General features: G+C 41.0%; 1 protein-coding gene across 5 annotated transcripts in view; it reads left to right on the top strand.

Moving 5' to 3' along the window:
* BMPER (BMP binding endothelial regulator) overlaps positions 1-23,816 on the top strand; it is a 156,121-nt gene that overhangs the window by 96,787 nt on the left and 35,518 nt on the right. For all 5 annotated transcript variants that reach the window (XM_071804833.1, XM_071804832.1, XM_065832611.2 and 2 more), the window contains 2 exons: positions 1,583-1,912; positions 7,695-8,031. In XM_071804833.1, the coding sequence (XP_071660934.1) occupies positions 1,583-1,912; positions 7,695-8,031 (667 nt within the window). The remainder of the gene's footprint in view (positions 1-1,582; positions 1,913-7,694; positions 8,032-23,816) is intronic.

Genomic DNA, 23,816 nt, shown 5'->3' with positions numbered 1-23,816 from the left:
CTCCTTTGTTGGGTTTTGGTTTTTCTTTTTTTTTTTTTTTTTTGATTGATGCTGTTCACAGCTCTCTGATTACTGAGTCAAATTTTGTTACTGCGCCAAGCCCTCCTCCTGAAACAGGCGTCATCTTTCAAAAGCAGCCTCAGCCCATGGGTATCCAGCTGGCAGTAGCAGTGTGCATTTCTCTGCCTTGAGACTTCTTCTTCCAGGAACAGCAGCAATGTGATGTGGTTAGGACCTATTGTTATACCAGAAGGCTGCAATGCAAATAAGTTTGCTGCTCTCTTTGATTGTGAAGCAATTCAATCAATTGCTGGGTAGCTGCAGGGTAACTCAGCATCATTGACACGAGCATGGAAATGTTCTGCCTTTGAGCTGCGGCTTCTCTAACCAGTGTATGGCTGCAAACATCAATAAGAAATCTCCCTCTGTTTGTAATGAAGCAAATAACTGGTAGAGGTATCATGCCGTTAGTCAGTCATTGCATCATGTTAGTCACGTACTACTGGCTTTTAGTGAGTAGCATAGTAAAAATAGCTATACAAGTCAGTTGTGTATAAACAACATATATGATACCTTGTAACACTAAATAAAGATACTGGTTCTATATATAATTTGAGGAAAAAAAACCCAATAAACATAAATATACATATTTTATAAATGTATAATATTTATAAGTATGTCTATGTATAATACGGGCAGAACCAGGTCATGCTGAAGTGATCTGATGGCTTTTAATTTCAGGGGATCACCCTTGCCTAACTGGGGACATTTAAATTAGCCTCAAAAGTATACATGCGATATTTTGAATTCTGCTTTTGTTAGTGGGTTAGGCTTTACTCCTACAACACGACTTAAGGGTGGGAGCTCATGCCAGCCACATTTAACTGTCTGAGAGGAATATCTGTAGTCTTAGATACTTGTTTGCACTCCCACAGTTGGCAGCAGAGGGACAAGCTCCTCCAGAGAGTAATTCTCTATATATTAAAAGAGATTTCTAAAACTGGTGAGATGGAAGATTTTCTAGTCATGTCTGTTTCTCTCTGTCAGTGAAAGGGAGACTGGATGAATTGATTGGACCAGACATTTCAAGTTTGGAAAGCTGAAGCTAGGTGGGAAGGCTTCCATCACACATCTCCAGAGACATGTGGGCTCTGCAAGCTCAGGGCTCTTCTTGCGCTGGTATCATGAGTGGGGCTTCTATTTTCTGGAAATGAAATAATTTGAACAATTGCACAGGCATTGTAATAATCTAGGCTGTTCAGGCAGTATGTTATGTTTGAGGGAAAAACACATAGGTTGGAAGATGTGCCTTTGGTTCCTAGCTGCAGGTTAGTCTTCCTATGCTGCCCCAAGGATCAATTGGCCTTTAGTTCCTAGCAGCTTTGAGAAAGACTTCTACTAAATCCATGAAGCTTCTGTTTCTCAAAAACATATATTCCTAGTGGGCATCAGCCAAATCTGCTCCGTAGGGCAGACAAATTAGGTGTGAGAGCGGCATCCTCTAAGTTCTTATCAACTGTCTTTTTTTTTTCAAAATTTGATTGATCCTGATATGGCACTTTTGTTTCTCACTCACCTGCAGAGCCTGGAGTTTGCACTGTATTTGGAGACCCTCACTACAACACTTTTGATGGACGGACATTTAACTTTCAGGGAACATGTCAGTACGTTTTGACGAAAGACTGCTCCTCCTCTGCCTCGCCCTTCCAGGTGCTGGTAAAAAACGATGCCCGTCGGACCCGTTCTTTCTCCTGGACAAAGTCAGTGGACCTTGTGTTGGGCAGGAGCACTATCAGCCTCCAGCAGCACCTCACAGTGAAGTGGAATGGGACACGCATCTCACTTCCTTGCGAGACACCACAATTTCAGATCGATTTGGATGGTTATTTGCTGAAAGTGACAACCAAAGCAGGTAGGGCAAGTGTGTGTGTGTGTGTGTGTGTCTTTTCTCCCTGAAGAACTTCTCAAGTGCAACATGAACAACAGTCAGTAAAAAAGCATGATAGCAATAATAGATGTAGTTATAACTCTTTAGAGATCTGAGGAACCCAAAGTGCTTTCAAAACCCCTGCAGCCCATAGCGGACAGAGATCCCAGCTGTGAGTTTGAGGTCTTTGCAGAACATTTGCTAAGCTATGTTTCATTCCGCAGCTGACAATTAACTGCCTGCATAGATGAATGTGCCGTGGTTTTCACTTCCAGTAACTTAGAAGTGGCTTATGCAGAGTCATTGTTTGGTACTTATAGATAAGAACAGAGAGGAGATCAGTTCCTAAAGAAAACAGTCAGTTTTTTTCCCAGTTGCAGCCAACAATAGACATGACAATGTAAGTCAGCAATTATATAAAATCATAGTTACTAATGACTGGAATGCATTCAAGATGTCAAATAATGGAAACATTTCACTGGGGCTACCCAGCGAAATGGAGGTCCTGGCTTGAAAAGCAAAGCCTAATTTGCTCTTCAATGCCATCTTGTTGGGTTTGCTTTGTGCTCGAGTGAGAGTTTGTCTGCTAGGAACAGAAAGTCTGCAGCACCAGAAGCAAAAGGAAATAAGAAATATCAGAGAATCTAGTAAATTATTTGTAGAAACAGAGAGGGGAGATAGAAGACTCTTGGAAAATACATTAATTGTCAAAATACCAAACCAGAGGACTTACATCTGTTTTGATAAACTGTTCTGAAACTATAGTATCCTTGCATAGATAAATACTGAGGGGAAGTTTAAATTTTTCTCATTAGCATGTGTTAGGTACTACTGTAGTCCTGAGAGATTTCACTTACACAGTGAAGCACTGTTTCAGTGAGAATACTATTTACTGTTAATTCAATTAAATGCCATGTGAAAGCAGTGAAACCAATCTTTCTTATGGAGTGATATGGTCACAAGCGTGACGCATAGTCATACTCATTATCTAGCATCATATTTTTTCAAGGGGGACACTAGCACCCACTGTTGAGCTGAGCATTTAGACACCTGTTCATATAACCTCTGGAAATGTAAGTCTGCATAATGTGGATCCCAGCTCTGGGCTCATTCCTCAAAGTGGCAATGCAGATTTTTGTGGCTGTCTGTAAAATGCACACAAGTTGACCATTATTCACAACTTTTAATTAAAAGCATCTTGAGGGTTTCTCTTTGCAGCCAGCTGAACGCTATGAATTCTGGAGATGTGGATTTCATTAGCCAACCACAGGCTAAGGAAAGGTTTTCAATTGAAGATGAATGACAGCTAATCCTGCTGCTATTCCATTTGTCTCTGGTGCAAGCCTAGTAAATGACTACACACATCCTTGTCCATGTGTTGGCAGAGGGAGTGCAAACATGGCGTATGACAACATACCAAACAGGGTGTAATCACTGCAAATTATAGCCTAGATAATTCCTCCTCTTAATGGAGCAGGATCAGGTTTCTCTTGCTGAGTGCAGCACGATGGGCCAAGTCCTCCTTTCCTCAGCACATAAGGCCTGGAAAGAGGCAGAACAGCATGGCTCCATTTTGCTGGGAAAGGACAAGCAGCAGAGGGGCTGTAGAAAACAGGAATGTGCTGAGTAGAACTGGTTTAAAGACGAACTTTGTTCCACAGGAAATTCCGAATGCTGGGGGAAAAGAAATGGAGAATTTTCTCTGTTTCAGAATGAAACATGGATTTTTTTAAAAAAATATGTTTTCCCAGTGTAGGGTGAGAAGAAGTTGGGGAAGGAGGCAGTAGTGAAGAATAAGCAAAATCGCTGCACTAGAAGCAAAATCTGAAGTAAATCTGGGCTGGGAAATACAGGGTCTGGTGCTTACAGATCAACCAGCATTGCCACGGCTTTTAGTTTTATTTTTACAGAGCTGGGAGCTGAGCCCTGGATAAAACAGGGGAGCCCAAAGCTTCAGGAAACCTTGTGGTCCCTGGCTACAGGGTGATCTGCATGGCAGGGCTGTCCTGGAGTTGCATACCCTGAGAGCCTAGGTTTCCAGGCAGCCCACCAGGCGAGCTGGCAGGAAACCAGCTTGGGGCCTTGCCTGTGCTGTGCTGGAAGTTCATTGAATCCGATATGTCTCCCTGAAGCATTTCAGTTCTGATGAACTGGCATTTTCCAGTGAAAAACCTGTTTTGTTGCTAAATTCCTCACTAGCTGTAGCCCTGGATGCCATGCAGCAGCAATATTGGCAACCTGCACTTGCAGGTGCTTCACCGTGGGTGTGGTTGGGATGGTGCTGCATCCTTGTCGAAAATTTGTGTGTTAAAAAGATGAGAGAGCAGAGAGTGACAGGGCTGGTGTTACTTATCTGCATGAGCATTTTTTGTTGTTGTTGTTTCTGTGCTCTTTTGCATGAAGCTGCCTTGATGAGGTTTTTCTCTAGCATGTTGGTACCAAATCTTTAGGGAAGAGCGGTCTGCCACTTCTCGAGGATACCTTTGCCATGAAAAATCATGCAGAACAATCGATGGGAGTTCCCAGCATGGGGAACTCAGTATGTGATGTGCATAAATCCAGAAGGATTTTTTAAAATGCAATAGAGCACATAGTGTCCCAAGTCAAGAAATCAAGTAATAAGTTGGTTAAGCATCCTTCAAAGAAAGGGGAAAACTGGAAAACCTTAAAAAGTAACTCAGAGAATATTGCTTTTCTGCACATCCCCAGATGGGACAGATGTTGCATCCTTTGGCTTCATGTCTCTTGAATTCCAATCCTTGTCCAAGTAAATGGGAAACTCATCCATTTTGGGGTGGAGCAAAAGGGGGGCAGAGGCACCAAGAAACTCTTCCAAACCATTTATGTCTGCCAAGGAGATCATTTCAAACATAGCTCGATAGAATAAACCTGTCTGTCACAGCGCTTGTTGGTTTACAGAAAACAAATATATTTTCTCCTTGTGAACAAAAAAAAGGCATTCACTTCACAGTGCGATCAGGCCCCAACAAAGTTATGCCTGTAGGAGTAAATACCCTTCCTCATTAACCCAAAGGGGACTAAGCTTTGTTATGGACAGAAACCTTTAGTCTGTTCATCAAAACTACAAATTATCCTTCCATCTGAGCAATTACAACAGAATATAGTGTAATTGCACAATACCCAGCTAGATGAAAGTACATCCTTTCATAGTAGTTAAACTGTGAGTCTCTTCAATTAAATCCAAGAACCAGAGCAGGAATCTCTGTCTTTAAAAATGTTCATTTTTATACGCTGAGATGAAAAGTCATACATTTTTGTTATTCTTGTCCTCATACCTAGAGTTCACAGAGCAACAAGTACCAAGTAGATTAACTTGAATCTGATAAACGACACACAAATATTTGGGATAATTTTATAGTTAACCTCTTGTAATTAAGTGAGTGGTTTCTCTGAAAGTCAGTGAGTCTTGGCTCACAAAAAGCTGTAAAAAGAAAATTAAGACAGAGTCATTAACCAGTCTTTTGTGACTCTGCTTAGAGTCAGCAGCTTCTGAGGGAGCTTGTTTGAGGAAGAAGTTGAACATCGCCTTAAAATCTGTAGCTATTTTCTGAAGAGAACTGTCTGAGAATTTAGATCTTGATGCTTCAAGCTTTGAGAAAGTTTATATGATTCCCAAGTCTGAAAAAAAATCTTAGTTTATAAGTTAGAGGCAAGGTTTTTCTAAATGCCAGCACAGCAGTATTAATCTGGTGTCTGCAAATCAAGCTATGTTTTGTTTTGTTCAGCGTTGTCAGAAGCAAAGACAGCTGGAATTTGAATTTATCCAGGAATGATAATGAATGAAGCAGCTTAAAAGGCAGCTTTCCTCCTTGCCACTGTGCTGGCTTCGTTAATAATTTTAGTCTTTTACAATTTTTCAGTTGATTGGGTGTGAAGTGCCTTTGGAGGAGGACACAGTGGCCCTACCCATGTTGGGTTTGTTGGATAATTTGAAGCTGCTTTCAGGCATAGTCAGCTCAGGACATATTTGTGCTATCATTGCTAACCTATAGTAATAAGAAAACATGATGCAATAGACTGTTGTGACCAGTGATGCAGAATTTTCTGCACAACCTTGCAGGTACATCATTCCCCAAACTCTTGGTGACACGATGTAAGCCAGACAAGCACGAGGACAGTATGTATCAATGGCAAAGCAGCTCTTCTATAGCCATAGTTGCTGTTTGAGCCTCACTCTGTTTGTCTGCGGTACAGATAGGAATTGTCACAGGAGACAATGGGATATGTTTCTAAAGGAAGGGTTCCAGCTTTGAACTGAGTCACTGGTATGTTAATTACTTACATGAGGATAGAGCAGGATTTCGATCACATAGTGTCAAGATTTACAAGAGGAAAGGGTGGTGGTGCTAAGCCAGTGCACATAGCAGATGTAGAAAGCTGGAGTGAAGCCCTGGTCCTGCACTGTGGAGTGATGCTGTTTGGTATTCTTGGCCAGGCAGGGAGAAGAGGGTGAAGTCTGGATTGTCCCATTTAAGAGCAGGTTCCTGTGTTCATCATTAGTTAACTAATGCACACAGGTACTTTATGGAAAGAAATCAATGTCAGAAAAATGGTTTGTGACCTTCAGATGCAGGGTTACTGCAGAGATGTGAGGTAGTAGCATTCATCAGGTATTGGAAATATTCTAATTAAAAGAAAGGCCATTTTTGGGTGAAAGTTAAGCAGCTTTCCCTTATGATATACGTATTTACTCCTCAAAGGATGGAATTCTTCTAACTTAAAATCACCCAGGTAAAAACTGGAAGTTTAGTTTCCACATGATGTCTGGGCCCTCTAGAGTATCACTGGAAACAGAAAGGCATTCATAAGGTAGTTTTTTCCCTTTAGATTAGATACCCAAGTTGTGACCCAGAGCTGCCATCGAAGAGGGGACCCAGACAGCTGACATAAACTAGACACCTAGCTTTTAGATGGGTCCAGACAGAGAAAATGGATTTCACCCACAGAAAGTGATTTTGACATACTAGAAATGCAAAACCTTACTGTAAAACGGATTGTTGCAGAGCAGTTACATCCCAGCCACTAGACGAAGGCTGGATGTTTAACATCATTCCTCAGTGTTGCTGACTTATGAAGATGACTTCAAAAAGCTGGTAATTAACATCTCTTGAATGAACAGTTTGAATCCAGTTCAGAATGCATGCTTATAACAGTTCTTTTTAACTCTATACCGCACGAAATAAGGTACTTGTATTGGAACAGTTGTATTCACCCAAAAGAGTGATCACTGTCAGCTTTGCAGGCAAGAAAAGCATATTTTCCACAAGGTGGTCACTGGTGGTGTTTCATGAGGCATGGACACCTTTGTATGTCCTGTGCAATGGTTGACAACGGCTGAAATTCTACCCCTCCTGCAAAATCAGCTAGAAGTTTGCTCTAGAAAATTCATTTAGCAGAATTTTGCAAGAGCCCTCTTCTGATGTTGAGAATAGTTCTGCCTTGGCTCCACATTTTTTAGGATAACCCCATTCATTAGCAAGGAGGAACAAAAATAAACATAGACAGGCGTGAATGTATGGTAATTGACTGTGATTTAAGAAACACTATACTTGCCAGAGGCACTTATTGGGAGGTATATAGAAATCTAACAATGTTATCAGAAGGAAGCCCATGGTTTTGTTTAGGTTCCCATGAACACTGTTTCACAAACGTAAGACATATTTTGTTATCCTCAATTTTTTCTTCTTCTTCTCCCTATTTATTTTTTTTTTTTTACATGTGTGTTTTTGTCTCATCTCTTTCTTAGGCTTGGAAATCTCATGGGATGGAGACAGTTTTGTGGAGGTCATGGCCGCGCCACATCTGAAAGGCAAACTCTGTGGTCTTTGTGGCAATTACAACGGGCACAAGCGAGATGACCTGATTGGGGGTGACGGAAATTTTAAGTTTGATGTGGATGACTTTGCTGAATCCTGGCGCGTGGAGTCCAATGAGTTCTGCAGCCGCCCACAGAAAAAACCCGTGCCCGAGCTCTGTCACGGGACAGTCAGGGTGAAACTCCGAGCTCATCGGGAATGCCAGAAGCTCAAAGCATGGGAGTTTCAGAGCTGCCATTCAACAGTGGATTATACCACATTTTATCGGTAAGTGTGGCTTGCTGCGGAGGGACATTGTAAGTTACTGTGCAAGGAGGAAAATCTGTACAATTGACCTAATTTCAGTAGCATTTGAGCACATGCTTTGAGCTGCTTTTGCTAAGAATTAATATATAGGCTTAGAGTTACGATATGATGAGCTTTTCTCAGTCAGGAATCAGAAGAAGATGGTCCTGAGCTAATAAAGACCCAAGCAGCCAACAGTGAGAAAGATAGGCAGGCTTGTGATCACCTAGAGAAAAAGTACTTTTGGAGACTGAGGAAGGGAGTTCAAATCATTTTGGTGAGCACTTTCTGATTTCAAAGTCAGCTGTAGTTGAGGCTGGCTTTAATTGCTGTTTCTTGTGGTCCAGAGAAGTGTGTCTTCACAGAAACATTTCAAAAATGACTTTATTAAAGCAGGGATACTAAATATTACTAGTACCTCTTGGATGACGTAGTTTGTGGGTTGAGAGTTTGAAAGGAGAGAGTTAACAAAAAGTTCAGTGCATGCCCATCCTGCCCTGGGAGCAAAGGCAGGCAGATGAGGATCTAGAAGCCTTGTGTGAGTGCATTATTTAAGATTTTTTTATCTTTAAAATGCTTCCAGCCTAAACCACAGAGACATCATTTCTGTTCTTTAATTGGCATGAGTTTATTTGCCCCTTATTCAGTAAATAAAATTGGCTTTTCTTGTGATTGCCTGACATAAAAGACAAAAGCAAGCTGAGTCAGAGTTGTATGTTGGTGGATAGAGCTGCCTGATCTCTGTGCTCCCAGCTTTCTCCACTTGCACACATCTGCTGAACTATTGAGCTTACTAAGAAAAGCTTTCTAAAATGACTCAATTTCCCTTATGAATTGCTTTCCCTCTTCTTTTATAATGAGACAGAAAGACTTTTATCTACCCCAGCAGAATATGTCTGGGACTCGGAAATGCTAGAAGAAGATACACAACTTGGCTTGTAGTCCATATGCTTATGCATTTAGTTTGCTATAAAGTATCCCTGTACTTGGAGCCTGGCAAAGAGTGAAGATTATATTGTGTGCAGGTTATAATACTTTATCTTTTCCAATGGCTGGAGATACAGCAGAGAGCACTAGAGATACACACACATGCACATGGGGTCTGTTGAATGCATTTCAGCAACATTCCCAGCTCACTTCCATCGTCCTCTAAAGGTAAGTGATGACAATCCGAATGGAAAACAGGCACAGAGAGATTTGTTTCATTTTGCAGTGGATTTTTTGTCCCTTTTTTTAAAGTAGCTCATGATTAATTTAGTGCAATACACTTCCTGACACCACAGCAGAAAATGATTTATATTTTGGCTACAGCAGCCAGAAAAAAAAAATTCTCTACATGCTTGCACACAAGAATTACCATAGAGCATTTCTGTTCCTTTAAAATGAAGCCTTCTATTTGTGCTGAAAAGACAATGAAATCAAACAAGAATTTAATTTTATTATGTTCTTTTGTTGAAAAGTCTATTTTTCCCTAAGGAAGGTTTATGTTGAAATGACCATCATATTCTGTCAGAGGTAGCTGTTTGTTTCCTTCCATGTAAATGTTGCCAGCTGTTAGAATGCTCAGCTCCCAAGACAGGAATCAAGGATAAGTTTAAATTAAAATTAAATAATGCCATTTAGTAGAATGCTACTTCTTGTTAGAAACTGACAAAGTTATAGCAAGCAATTTATTAAATGACCATGGCCATTTCTCATACTAGGAAATTCCCACAAGGAAGTAATGATTATAGGACATACATTCAAGAAAGTTTTGGGAAACTTTCTAACATAAATCTTTGCATATATAGATATGTCCATGCATGTGTGTCTATGTTTGTGTACATAAATATAAGTACTTAAGAGATTTGCATTTTTCACTTTTTTTTTTTTTTTTTTTCAAATAAGCCATTGCTGGTGATGTACTTTTGCAAAAAAAAAAAATTAAATTACAATTAAAATAAATTTAAATTAACATTTACAGCTTTTTACTGAGGTCTTTTAGAAAAGCATATTTAGTCAATATTTTCTAATTTCAGGCTAAGTTTAATGAAAAAATTCCCAGTTTTGCTTTTTTGACTATGAACAAGCTCTTAGCAGTAAGAAAAGAGAGACAATGGTAGGGTCAGGATCTTTCATTTTTCTATTAATCTCCTCTTTGAATTGAAAAGCTTCTCAGTTTTCTCCCTCCAACATTACGTATTGTGGAATTTTTCCGTTTGAAATACTGCATTCTCATGAGTTAACGTTTCTGAGTCATTCTTCCCTGTATTATCAACATGGCCTCATTTTCATTATATTGCGCTGGTAGTGAGCTGCTGTTAATAAGAATCCTCAGAAACAGAAATAAACTCAGCAGGAACATTACAAATTAGGGTGTGTTTTCTCCAAATACCCAAAAAAGCAGCGGATAATGCATTGCAAACCTTTGTCTGACATTGTGTTACTGGGGAGATGCGTGTGAAGAAGTCTCAAATTCATTTTAAGTCTCATTCTTGCAGCTCTAGTTTCTGCTTTCGTTAGCCATCCAAAAAACATATACAGCAAGATTGTCATGATTGTTAGGTGAATATGGTTAATGTTTTAAAGAGCAGAGATACAGTTGCAAGGTTGTGGGGTAAAGAACCTGTGACACCTTAGGAGCTTGTCCTTAATCCTTTTCTTTTTAAATATTGTGACTTTGGTGACTTGTGTTTCTCTGCAAAGCGCATGGTAGAGTAAAGCACAATATAAGTGTACAAGAAAGGACTTTGAAATAGTCCAGACTGCACATTAACAATTTTAGCTTCTAATTTTATACCACTCTTTTAATTCGTTGTTTTGTAACTAGACATCTTTTATGAGCTTTGAATTATGGTTTGTTTTGTTTAGTTTTGGTTTGGTATTTTTTTGTTTGTCTTCAATGCATTGCTAGTTGTTCAGTATTCATGAGTAATACTCTAAAAATAACCCTTAGGGTTGAATTTTATGGAGGCAACTTCATTAAGCAGGGAAACAATTTTCGATTTCCAGGAGATTTTGGTAGAGTCTGGTTGAAGAAGAGATTAGCAGTGACAGTCATCACCATTGCCACTTGTCTATTTTGTTATTTTAATATGGCTAAACATCCTGGATTAGTCTTTACCGAAAAAGAAACAGTTACAAAGGTTACTCAGTCGAAGGTTTCTAGAGGGGATACTTTGACCATGTAAGCAACAAAGATTGCACTCACACTCCTAAAGCTCCTCTTGAGTATAAGCAATACTAAAAATAGGTGATACCATCTGCATTTCTCATGCTGCTGTTACCAGAAAAAAGCTCTATTACATTATCAAGAAATATTACAGTACTATTTAAGCTCTCAGATGAGAATTTGGGGAGCTCAGGGGACCTGAGGAAGAAGAGGACTTTCTGTGCTCGCCAAGCTCCGTTCCATGGTTGATCTCATTGTGTATCTTCAAGCTGTGCTGTAGCAGGAGCCTGGAGATGACTCCAGCCCCAGTGAGGCCAGGGAGCAATGTGGTGTGGGGGGCAAGTCCCCTGTGTGCCACCATCCCTGCTTTGCTCAGCGGTGGCTGACACCTCTCAGGACCCTCCTTGGGAGGCACAGAAGCAGGCAGGCCCAAACAGAGGTATGGGGACCACAGTGAGAGAGGCTCAGCAATACTGTGTGATACAGGGACAAGTTGGCCTGCAGGAGACACTGTAAAGGAAGGCAGAAGACTAATAATCCATCTGGAGTACTGTGTCCAGTTCTGGGCTCCCCAGTTTAATAAGAACAGGGAATTACTGGAAGGAGTCTGGTGGAGAGCTACAAAGATTAGGGATCTGGAGCATCTTTCATATGATGAGAGATGGAGAGAGCTGGGTCTGTTCAGCCTGGAGAAGAGAAGGCTGAGAGGGGACCTTATTTATGCTTATAAGTACCTCAAGGGTGGGTGTCAAAGGATGGGACCAGACACCTTTCAGTGATGCCCAACGATAGGATGAGGGGCAACAGACATAGACTTAAGCACAGGAGGTTCCATCTAAACATGAGAATAAACTTCATTGAGGGTGATAGAGCATTGGAATAGTCTGCCCAGAAAGTTCTTGGAGTCTCCTTCTCTGGAGACATTCAAAACCCTCCTGGACGCATTCCTGTGTGATCTGCTCCCGTTGAACCTGCTTTAGCAGGTGGGTTGGACTAGATGATCTCCAGAGGTCCCTTTCAACACGAATCATTCTGTAACACCTTCCTCGTTAGCATACGTGGCTTTCTAGTAGGTTTTTAAAAATAGTTTGGTATCACCAACAGATTCGGAATGTGATATCAGTATATCACCCATCTCTAATACACCTGCTTAGCAACTGAATTCATAAATTACTAATTAGACATTGCTCAAGATTCTTACTACTACCATAAGTTTGGAAAAATATTAGATGTTTTGCCTTTGCCATGCAGTAGATTTCCCCACTTGAGACTGGAAAATTTGTGCTTCTAACTCTTGCGACAAGCCTTTTTATTGTTATTACCCTTATTATTATTATTATTATAATATTTCTGTTGTTGTTGCTATTGTTATTATTATTATTCTGTTTTTAACAGACAACAGCATACCAAATAATTAATTATTGTTTTTCTCTTTTCTAATTGCCCTAAGAGGTATGTTTTTCTCTCAAACAGTTGAATTAATTATATTCAGTATTTGATGGCAAGCAGTAATTAACATAGTAATAGCCTCATTTGTTTGAATCTGTTAATCAAATACATCCAGGAATTGCAAATCTACTTTATTGCAATTCTAGTCTTAGATGTTCCTTGTGACTGTGCTGACATTGCTCCACCTTAGCTCAGGTTAATCAGTTAATGAGTTTCTCTTTCAGTTAACCAATTAACTTTATGCAGTCAACTGCTGCATTCTTGCAGTTTTTATAAAATTTTCCACTTAACTAGATAAAATATTATTGTTTAGAGTTAGAACATCAATTGCAATGTTGTTTAGTCCATCAGCTCCCTATTATTAAGTTTGACAGACATGCCGTGAATGGCTGCAGAGAGCATGTGAGCCATAGCCTTGCTAAGTTAATTACAAGCTCTGTTTAAAAGATGGGGACCAAGGACTTGTGGCTTTGAAGGAGAAGGTTTGAAGGTTTTTTTCCCCTGTTAACAATGATGTCCTACAGCTGTAAAATTCATGTGGTTATGCCTGTATGTTCACACAGCAGGGTGGCGCAAAAGAAATGCAGGCTGAAGAATGACTTCTGAAAAGCCGGTTTCAAGTGTTAAAGAGGTGGGTGGAACTGAGATCTCTGGAGCCCTCTGCGTGCTGCCAAGGGGGCATATTGCAAAATTCTCTCCCCTGAGGTTTCCTGGCCCAGGCTGTGCATGTGGGCAGAGCAGTCGCCTGCGCTGCTCCAGCTGAGGCTGGGCTGCCCCAGGGCTTTTCTCTGGTGTAAGCGAAGTGCAGCTGTAGCTCTGACTGCTCACCAGGGTCACTCACGTCCCTGCACCAGCCTCCACATCTGTCTTTCCACCCATCCCAGGGCAGAGCCAGCTTGTCCACCCACTTGAAGACAGGCTGGTGGTGTTGGCTCCAAGAAAAGGAATGATGCATGAAACCATGGCTGGTCCCCTTGCAGACCTGGCAAAGTGCAAGGTCTGTTGTTCCCACTTGCCCTCCTGCTAAGGTAGGGATTGTCCCATGCCTGTCAGACCTCCTGCCTGAAGTTGGCCATGAGGTTGGAAACTAGCAGGAGTGTAACCACAGCAAAGGAGCTCAGGATGAAACAATTTACTCAGCTTCTTGGGCAAATTGTCACTGTGCAGCTGTATGAGCCAGGGGGCTTCTGGTTAGAAAGGAATTGAAAAATATTTGAAATAATAATTGTATTTTTTAAAGCAAATCTGCATCAGGACTTAAGTTTTCTATGAGCTGGATGCTCTACTTTCCAGTCTGTTCTGTTCAGCATCTTTGAGTCTTTCATCCATTTGAAGCTACCACAGGAACTTCAGTTGCTTGCATTGTTAAGTGCTTAATAATTCAGGCTTTCTATACAGAAATATTCTTCTTTCTAACATGCTACTTATACATGGTGATCCTTGCAGATCTGCACTGGAGAAATGTGCAAAGGACTAAGCCTAAACATGTAGGTACTGGGAGAGCTGGTCTTCCCAACCCTCACAAGAGTACTGGTGCTTGGGAACACATTCTCCACACATTAGGCCGGGCTGCCTACTGCCTTTACTTAATGCCTGCTATGTAAATGGACGTTATTCCACAAACCACTTCTAAATGCCAGCCTGTGTGTCTTGTGTGAGGCTTGTGATGAGCTCACTGACATACAAGTAAGAGGCACCATGACTTATGCTGCTGGTGACTGACAGTGCTAACAAATGGGAGAAAACGGACTTTGCGGTGTCTGATGCACTCTGGGATTTCTAGCAGACAGTAAGGAAACTTTGCTACCTATTTGCGCATGGTAAGGAGTACTACAAAAATACTGCATATATCTAAGTCTATAGATATCCATTGTTTTAAGCCTCTTGCTTGAAGTATTTTTCATCTGCTGTAGCCAAGAGTGAATGCAAACTGCCAGAAAAATACTGTTTAGATTTAAGGATTAGAAGTTTGGATTTTGACAAATAGGTTGAGTGGTCAGGAAAGATAAATCTGAAGCCAAGCTGAGTTAAATTATCTGCAGATCATGATTCCTCTTCATTTTCCCCCCACATCCCTGCCCCTGGTGGGGTATTTTTCATGTAACCAAGCCCCATCCACTTGTGTCTGTTTAGAAAAGCACCTCGGGAATTTGGGGCTAGAAAACATTCTTCTCTTTGTATCAGTGGTTATTACAGCTGTAAAACATCGAAGCAGTGCCAGAGGATTCACAGATGTCTCCTTTCCTGTTGAGGTATTGGGAATGGGGGGGATGAGGGTGGGGAGGGCTCCAAAATCTGACAAGACCATGGTGTTGGACAGACACCATTCACCTGGGACCGTCTGTGGCTCGCTTCCATCCGAGAAGCACATGCTTCCCCGATGAGCCACTTTGTGCTTCCCTATATGGAAAGATAATGATTTTTTTCTTTTTTTTTTTTTTTATAAAAAGGAATTTTTTTTTTTTTGGTAGGAAAATCAGATGAAGCCTCATACTACTCTGATTAAAACTGAGAGAAGTTTCCTTTCCTTCAAAAAATGACATGTCTGGAATGTGTTTGTTTTGCTTACCTAATTACATGATCACAACCCTACCTGATGCTGTCCTTTTACACTGAATGAGATGTTATTTCCTACTGATTGCAAGAGCAATATCAGGCTTCTTTTCTCTCTTTTCCAGGAAATAACTTAATTTGGGTTTATCACACGTTTAGGTATATAGAGACTTACTACAAAAACCCACTTCTGCCTAGTAAAACTTAATTTCTTTCTGCTATATTACCTGTCTCAATGAAATTCAAGTCGGGTGTTTCATAACCAAATACTGTCTTCCTCATTGCGCAGTGTCTGACAGATGTGAGACTCTCTATGAAAACGTAAGATCAGTTTGACAGAGACAAAAATGATCCTGGAAGATGGGAGGAACTATGGGGAAGGGAGGAGAGGGGGCGACATCTATCAGAAAAGCACGGTACCATAAATGCCCTTCTCATTTGTCTATATGGACTGCATTCTCAGAACTTGTTTTTCCTGGATTACATTTCACATATGTTTGGGGGGTGGTTTTGTTCCTTTTTCTACAGTGCCTTGGAGTCATGGGATAAGATCCTTTCTCACTGAAGTAAACAGGAGTTTTGCTAAATTTGAGCGACAGGTTTTCATTGTTGTGAGTGTTCCTGTTCCATGCAGGTTTATTATACTAATCTCTTGCATCAGTTAGTAATCCTTGGTTGGCCTTCCCACCATTTGCTGTACCACAGACAATTCAAGAAACCTTCACCTGGTTCAGGGAGGGCAGGTCTATTTACTGGGGTAATCAAAGTAAAATGCGTGCAAACTGGGGCTCCCAGGTCCTATATACTTGCCACTTTTTCTCCTAGTTGAAATCTAAGGGGTGGCTTTCCAAGACAGAAAACTTAATTTGCCTGGCCACAGGCAACTGGGAGATCATTTCCATATTTCACTGGCTCGAGCTCACTCATGGCTCTTTTCTCTTGGCTGTAAGAAATTTGTAGAAAAAGACTGCAGTGCTAGTTCTGCTGTCCCTCACATTTTTCAAAGTTGATCTGATAGGCTTTTAAATGTGCCCTAGGCATAACTTTTTCAATACAGAGTTCCCCTTCTGAAATATCCTTATTGAAGCTGCAATCTTAAAATGCCACTATTTCACAGTAAGCATGAGTGTGCTGTAGGACTATAATTGCAAAATACAAGCACATCCCTGTTGTATACACTAATAAATATTTTTTGAAAGGGCCCTTTCACATTCTGGAAAACACCCCTGATGTTTCAGTTATATAATACAATGCATAATTTTTAAAAAAGAAGAAGAGAGCAGGTGTGGGGAACTGGTAGAAAAACAGAGTGATATCCACCCTTGTGGAAATGTTTTAAAAGACTCCACCTGCCATTTGGTACAACTCGATCCATTCCCAAAGCAAAAATACTTGCTACACTGAAGTATTCTTTTTAGCTGTAAAAATACCACCCCTCTCCCTTTTTTTTTTTTTTTTTTGGAGAGATGCTATTCAGAAAGTTGTCAGCATCATCAGAGGAAACGACCCTGTGTCTCTGTCAGGTACCGCAGAATTTTAACTACAGCTGCTACAAAATCCTAGACCTCTGTTCGATGTAATTTAAGTAACCTCTAAGACATGTTCACAGTAGGGCTTTCTTTGCTAGTTTGTTTTAATTTAATTTTAGTGTTTTATGTTTTAAGCTTTATTGCAGTATTGATTTTAAATAAAATCCAGAGATGCTTAGCTGTTGGTAATATGTCTATTTCTGTGAATAAATAATTCAAGAAGCCAACCCATCAGATCTCATATTCTGCCTTGGTCAGAGGCTAACAAGTGTTGCAAGGAAGAGGAAACCCACCCATACTGTAGCTGGCCAACTGTGCCATGTCATATATGGTGGAGAAATCCCTTCCAGGCCCCTGAGATGATCAGTTTACATCTCATAGCATGAAATTTTAATTACCTTTCCTTTAACATGCGTAACTGCAAAGCTACTATATTTCAGCTCCTATTTTAAGCCACCTGCAGTATATCCTGCCTAATTAGACACACAGCAAAGATGAATGAGGGTGTTTATAAGCAGGCAAATGAGACGAACTTGTGGGAAACATTTTAAAAATAAGCTTAACCTAATCCTCCTGTTATTCTTCTGAGTTCATTTATGCTTCTGGCAGGATAACCAGACAAAGCAGGACGTGAGCTGTGACCGGCATAAAAACTTTTCTGTAGAAAGTTTGCCTTAGGAAGGTTTTGACAGCTCTGAGCAGCTTATCAACCTTGCTTTTGCTGTTGTTCAGAGACCCAACTTGCCGCATGAAAGGGATACATTCTGGAGACTTTATATGGGTTAGATTTAACTGAAAGCTTTCTTGTGGGTGTTTTTAATAGCTGGAGGTTTTTCCTTCAGTTTTGCTGTTGTTTCCTAAGTCTCACAGGGTAACCAAAAAATCTGGTGTGTTCCCAGTATTTGAGATCTCTGGGGACCTTTGCATTATGTCAGCTTTTTAGTAGCTGTCTGTAGTATAAAGGAGCAATCCAGGATAAAGGCAAATCTGCTCCTCTCCTGACCGTCCCTGTAAGGGCTTGCTGTATCGATAGGCATGTGAAGGTCCTACAGCCCACACTTTCTCCCTCAAGTGTGCAAAGTACTAATGTGTAAAGCAATTAGGTTCTGTTAATTACTCAAGCCTCATTTTTCCTTCAGTCTTCACAGCACATGGAGGTGTCAGCACCTCACATTGCAGTGATTTATGCAGCCTCACAAACAAGCACAGCACAAGCCATTTCAGGAGGCCTCTACTGCTGCCATTCAACCTGCAAAATTTTCGCTTGCTGGGCAGCAGAGAACCAAGAGCAAGAGCAGATCAAGCACCAAGCACTGGCAGTGTGGTGACAGGCAGGCACAGCCCTCATTTAAGTGCAAGCACAGGGGTCCTACGCATCTGTATGTGACAGGGCCAGCACTGATGAGGACTGGGGCATGATAGCAAAAGCTTGTGATACCCCCTGGCAAATTTTGGCACCTGAGGATTATTGTACCCTCTGGCATCGCAACACCAGAGCAAAAAGCAGACTCAAGGGAAGTAAGGCAAGAATGGGTGGAGGTATTTGTGCTTATATGGAATATGTATTTATCCGTCTCAAATATTTACCATCACAATCCCTAATCTTGGGCAAGGTAAGCAGCACAGGCTGGATGCATGGGTTTGCATGTCAGGTTTGCCCACCCTTTGAACTGTTGAGATGCCACTTAGAAATGCTCGTGTGTGGCTCTGGTCTCATAGTTAATGCTGTCTCTGGTGAACTTGTCAGACCAGGCACGGACTTATGCTAACATGGTGAGGTCTCAAGACTGGAGAATGCAAGTGCCGTCCTGGAGCAGGGGTAGATCTGAAATGCCACTGGACCCCAAATACGCCATAAACAGTCCCTTCCTTACCCAAAGAGAGCAGTAGGGTTATATTTTCATCCAAATGGAGAGCTCTGCATATGTGAGAGCAGGTGCTGTGATTTCAGCTCTTCATCATGATATGCAGAGGATGAGAACATTTAAGTCTCTCCCTGACTCCCCCACTAAAGCCAGTTGAAATTAAAATTGGTGGGGAATGTGCTGGGAATACTAAAGGGAGTTGGAGCCATATGTTTTCTTGCATTCCTGTGTACTCCTACAAATAACATTCTGTTTATATCATATTCCTGAAACATAAAAGTTAAAATAAATCCAGAATGTGAAAATTAATAACAAGTTATTTCTCGTATGATCAGTCCAGAGGAAGCTGTCGTAAGTGTTAAGGTATTCAGACAGCTGATTTTTGTACATCAGCTCTCAAGTGAGGTATGTAGTTTACAGAGAGTGAGTGCTTAAGGTTATGTAGTCTGTGAGTACACGAAGTAAGAGGCTGTTGAGGATGGTGGATACCATGGCAGCGAGGAAAGGGTTTGTAAAGTTCATTTCCTAAGTGCCCCTTCTTAGCACTTTACATTTTCAAATTGCAGTGTAAACATTTAATTCTCACTGCACCCATGTTTAAAGTTGTTGAAATGAAGAAAGAGTTCTTTGCTGTGCAGGAAGCCAAGAGCAGATTTGAGATTAAAATGTGAAAGTGCCCAGTTCCTGGCTTCAAGCTCAAGTCCTTCTGATGGGATTTAAGAGGTTTCACATGCACAAGAAATGTATTGTCTTATTCTTGTCAAAGCCCAAATTCTTCTCAAACTTTTGGAAGAAAGCATTGCTGGTCTTTTTAAGAAAGCATTAAGTCTTCTCTACTTCTGTAAGGCCCTCGTAATTCTCTATGCAGCAATGCGTCTTTGGCAAGTAAGAGCCTTAAAACAAGGACTGAAGCATGGACTATAAAATACTTGCTTTTGGAGCAGAAGGAGTCAACATGCAAGAAAACCCCATACTTTGGTTTTGGATATCAAGGATCTGGCTGAGATTTGAAAGCCCATTTTTGTCATTCTGCTCATCTCTCTGTCTACATGGTTCTCCTCTGATGTACTGATTTCTTAGTCCATTGTTAATGAAAAACTTTACATATTCTCTGGAGGGATATTTTTCATCATGACAAGGTGATGACATAGATCTTAGATGTTCTAGGTGTCCTCAAAGGGTGACATAAACTTTAAATTATTTCAAGATTTGCTGTGGGTAGAGAAAACTTTTTCAAAAAAGGCTTATAGACTGCATGGCATGAAGAATAAACTTCTTGGCCTTGTTTCCAAAGGCAAAGATGATTTCCTGACAATATAGAAAAGGATCACCAAGATAGCACTTGAAGGGGTTCAAGATTGTTCTTTAATAAGAGAAGAACTGTACAGATGCCACAAACAAGTGGCTATTTTATCTGTCATTGAAGTTGTTAACATGCCCTCAGATTTTTTTCACTAATTAGGCTGTGTTTTGTCAGCATTTGCAATATGTAGTTCTAACCATTTGCATCACGATTCCTGACTTTACAGAAGATCCAGATCTTCACTGCAACCACTAGCAGCGAATATCTGATTTCAAAAATACCCATAAGCACAAAATTGAAATACAGTGCACAGACATTTCAGCCCATTAGTAAGGGATATTTGACTCATCTTCCAGATCTCCTTTAACTCAACTGTACTGATCTCCAGATAGTTTGTGTCTATGGTTGGTTTTATCTTTAGACAGTAATTTCAAACTGGTGTCCATCCATCCCCTGGAGATGAAGAATGCAGTTAGCAGGCACCTGTGAAACACGTAATCTGCATGGTCAGGCAAGATCACACAAAACACTGTGGCAGAAAGGCAATGAGGGAACAGCCTTCTCTGGTGGCTTATTCTCTTCTGAGCCCAGGCTTTCTCCCAAGACATCCAGGCTGCTGCCTGACTTGACATAATCTATTCCATAGCCATAGCCTGTGTTATGGAGCAGCCAGGCAGTATCCCTGGCCAGGATTCCCATCTGTTTTTCGAGGTGAGGAATTCACACTGAGTGGTTCTCTTTATCAACTGCACGCAAACTGTGCTGTCTCGTAGCCCCCAGAGTTTCCTTCACCTGTGTCTTTCATTTCTCTTTGTTTCTCAGTGCTGTTCATATTTCTTTCCAAATGATAAAGTACTTGGCCAGAAACATTTTTAGTTATGGAATACTACAGCGATTTTGTTCAACATTCCCTATATATGGAAGTTAGTTTTATATGGGCAGAAGTTTAAATGTGGCACTGGAAATAATAACTCTTGCAACATAAAAAGATGCTATTTATTATCTTCACTGTCCCTAGAGCAGATGCAGGCAATGAGTTCAGAGTTATGCCAAGGTTAAAGATCCTGTGCACATGCTTGGAGAATTGTTGGTGGAGTATCTTTTAGTTCCATAACCATGATGGGCCTGATCAGCAGTGGTCTATGCAGAATGTTTTAAAGCTTTTCCATATGACTAGGAAGTCAGGAGTTGACAAATTTCCTCAGTGTTCATAATTAAAACCCAGAAAAAGATATTAAACAGTTACTGGTTTCTATGTTGTGGTCAATATTAAGATTTATTGACTTGAGAACCAATATTGACTGAGGGGAAACTAAGCTTGATTTTTCCCCTAAGGCCTACCAACTCTGGATGTTGACTGAAAACAGAAGGTTGCATGGTATAGACATCCATTAGCAACATTTTCCACGGACAGGAACATGTTTCTTCCACTTTCAGAATTACTCCAAAGCTTGTTATAATGTTTGTTACAACGCTTCAGAGAAATTAGTGTTACAGTGTTGCTTTAGAGAGCCTTTTAAATTGTGGATATGCCCCTTCAACATACAATTGTTGGGGTTATGTAGAGTGCATGAAAATGGTGTCTTGGTAGCCTCAGGTAGGGAGCATTGTGTGTTGAGTGGGTTCAATGTGAAGAGCAGCAACAGGAGCTTCTTGCAGCGTCCTACTGCTATGTTTCCACCTTGGGCTGTGACAGCACAGCTTGCTGAAGCCCGTGGGTGGTGTCATCCATGTATCTGCGCAGTCCCTGTCTCAGAATTACTGCTAACAATCTGGTGACTTTTGTGACATGGGCTGCTCTTTCCTGGGAAGCAAGAAAATGCAGCTGAACTCATTCCAGGTCACCACTACTCTTGCTTTTGTGTTAGAAGTTTTATCATTTGAAAATATCAGGTGCTTGAAAGAAGAGAGTTTGAGCCAGGGAAGTCAGAGATCAGAGCCTGATCTAATAAACCAACATTTTACATGATTGTCACGCCTACATATACAGTGTATGTATTTTGCCTGTTTCTGACTGTTGCCTGAATTACATTGCTTAAAGATCTGAAGAGTACAATTTTTTAACAGTTGCTATGAAATTAATCTCCTGCAGATGCTGGCTTGAGGCTGGCAGCATCCTTCATTTTCAAGCTTAAGGTACTAATAAAATTCTGAAGTCTGCTTTCCATTCAGATGTGAGAAAGCCTTCCAGTTTGACATGAATCAGCTCTTTGATTCAACTTTTGTCAGTGGCAAGAGTGGGGCTAGTTCAGCTCTCAGGGCTCTAGACAGAATTGTATTTCATGAAATAGCCCAATAACCCATTCAACAGTTAGGCTCAGGGAAGTAGTTTATCCAGGAGCTTTTGACACGTCCCTTCTTTGGCAGCTTGGAGCCTGTCAAATTACATGGTCAGACGAAATTCAGGGTTCTTAGTGGCTCAACAAAAGGATTGTTCTGTGAGCTGAGTGTGAAATGACCAAGAGAGGGTGACTATGCTTATGTGCAATAGGGACAGAAACAATTTTTGTAATATTGAGTGTCAACTGCAAGAAAACCAGCTTAAGACTAATGCTATTCCTGAAAGACATCAGAGAGACGTGTGGTTTACTTTTCAAGGCTTGTATTGGTTTTGTCCTCCTCTCTTGTAGCATCCACTGCCTGCTTTGAATGGGAATGTTCTGGAAGTGCAGTGACGCCTTACTTGTCCTTTTGGCTCAGGAAAATACATTATGTCCTGGTAGCTGGTGTTTCCAGGAAACAGTAATAGCTTCTCACAGAGTTTACCAGAAGCCAGTTGCCTCAACATTAAAAACTTATAGTGTTCCTGTGTATGTCTTGTAAACATGAATGTTCTCTTTCTGTGCAGTAATCCAAACGAAAGTGTGAAATAATGCCTTTTTTTTTGGTTGACCCTATGTCTTCCCCTTTTGCAGTACAGGTGTGACAGTGATGAAGGGACATGTTTACAGGTCTGTGAGGCTGCTGGAAAAAAGATCCCTCCCAGGGCTGTTCACAAAGTGAATCATTAGCCTGACCGTGACAATAAATACCACCACAGAGAACATGCAAGGATTTATCCAAAGGTCACATTCACCCAGAAGGTTTCTCTGCTGAAATCAGCTCACAGCTGTGTTAAGATTAAAGACTGTCAGAGAACCACAGTGTGTGTGATTTTTTCACTCTGAGTAAAATATGACCTGTTTGTCTAACAGACCCAGCTGAGGGATGCTAGTGTCAGACTGCCTTGGGGCTGTCATATATATTTCCAGTGGGTTTTTAGCGTTCAGGAATAATCTCCTCTTTGATGCATTTATCTGACACATCCTAAGCTCCTGCAATGCTCAGGAGGAGATCTTCCTCCTGCTATTCTGAGAACTTTGATAGTCACTCAGAAAAGGGAAGGGTAATGGCAACAGCCCAGACAAATGACTGAGGTCAAAGTCGTGCCCCAAAAATGGAAGCAGGCCTAACAAATCACTTTTTTTTCCTCTCATTTGAATGTGCTTAACATGCAGTAGGCCAGGCTGTGATGTGATAAGGAATTTACCTGCAGCTATGGGCAGCTGCTGGGGTGAGTAGTCACTGATGGGCTTCAGTAAAATCCTTGTGAGAGTTTTTATGGATGCATGTAAGGATGCAGTTCTGTGGTTCAGTGTGTGGCAACATCTCCATGTCTAATCTTGTTAACCTGATTCTTTCATTGATAATATTTTAAAGTCAGGAGTTTTGCCGTTAGTGGCATAGAATGCACTGTAGCCCATGGTTGCATGATGTCTCTCTTGGTCTCTTTCACATGCAGACAGCATGTGTTTTCTCCTTCTGGCTTTCTGAGCTCAGGCAGGGCCTCTGGTGGTATTCTCAACAGTGACAGTCCCCAGTAGATGCCATGGAAAAATGCTGTTGTGGCAGAGAAGGACCTGGAGTGCTGCTGTTCT

Source organism: Patagioenas fasciata, chromosome 2 (genome assembly GCF_037038585.1).
Source record: "Patagioenas fasciata isolate bPatFas1 chromosome 2, bPatFas1.hap1, whole genome shotgun sequence".
NCBI lineage: Eukaryota > Metazoa > Chordata > Aves > Columbiformes > Columbidae > Patagioenas > Patagioenas fasciata.
This window is presented reverse-complemented; position numbering and strand designations above follow the sequence as displayed.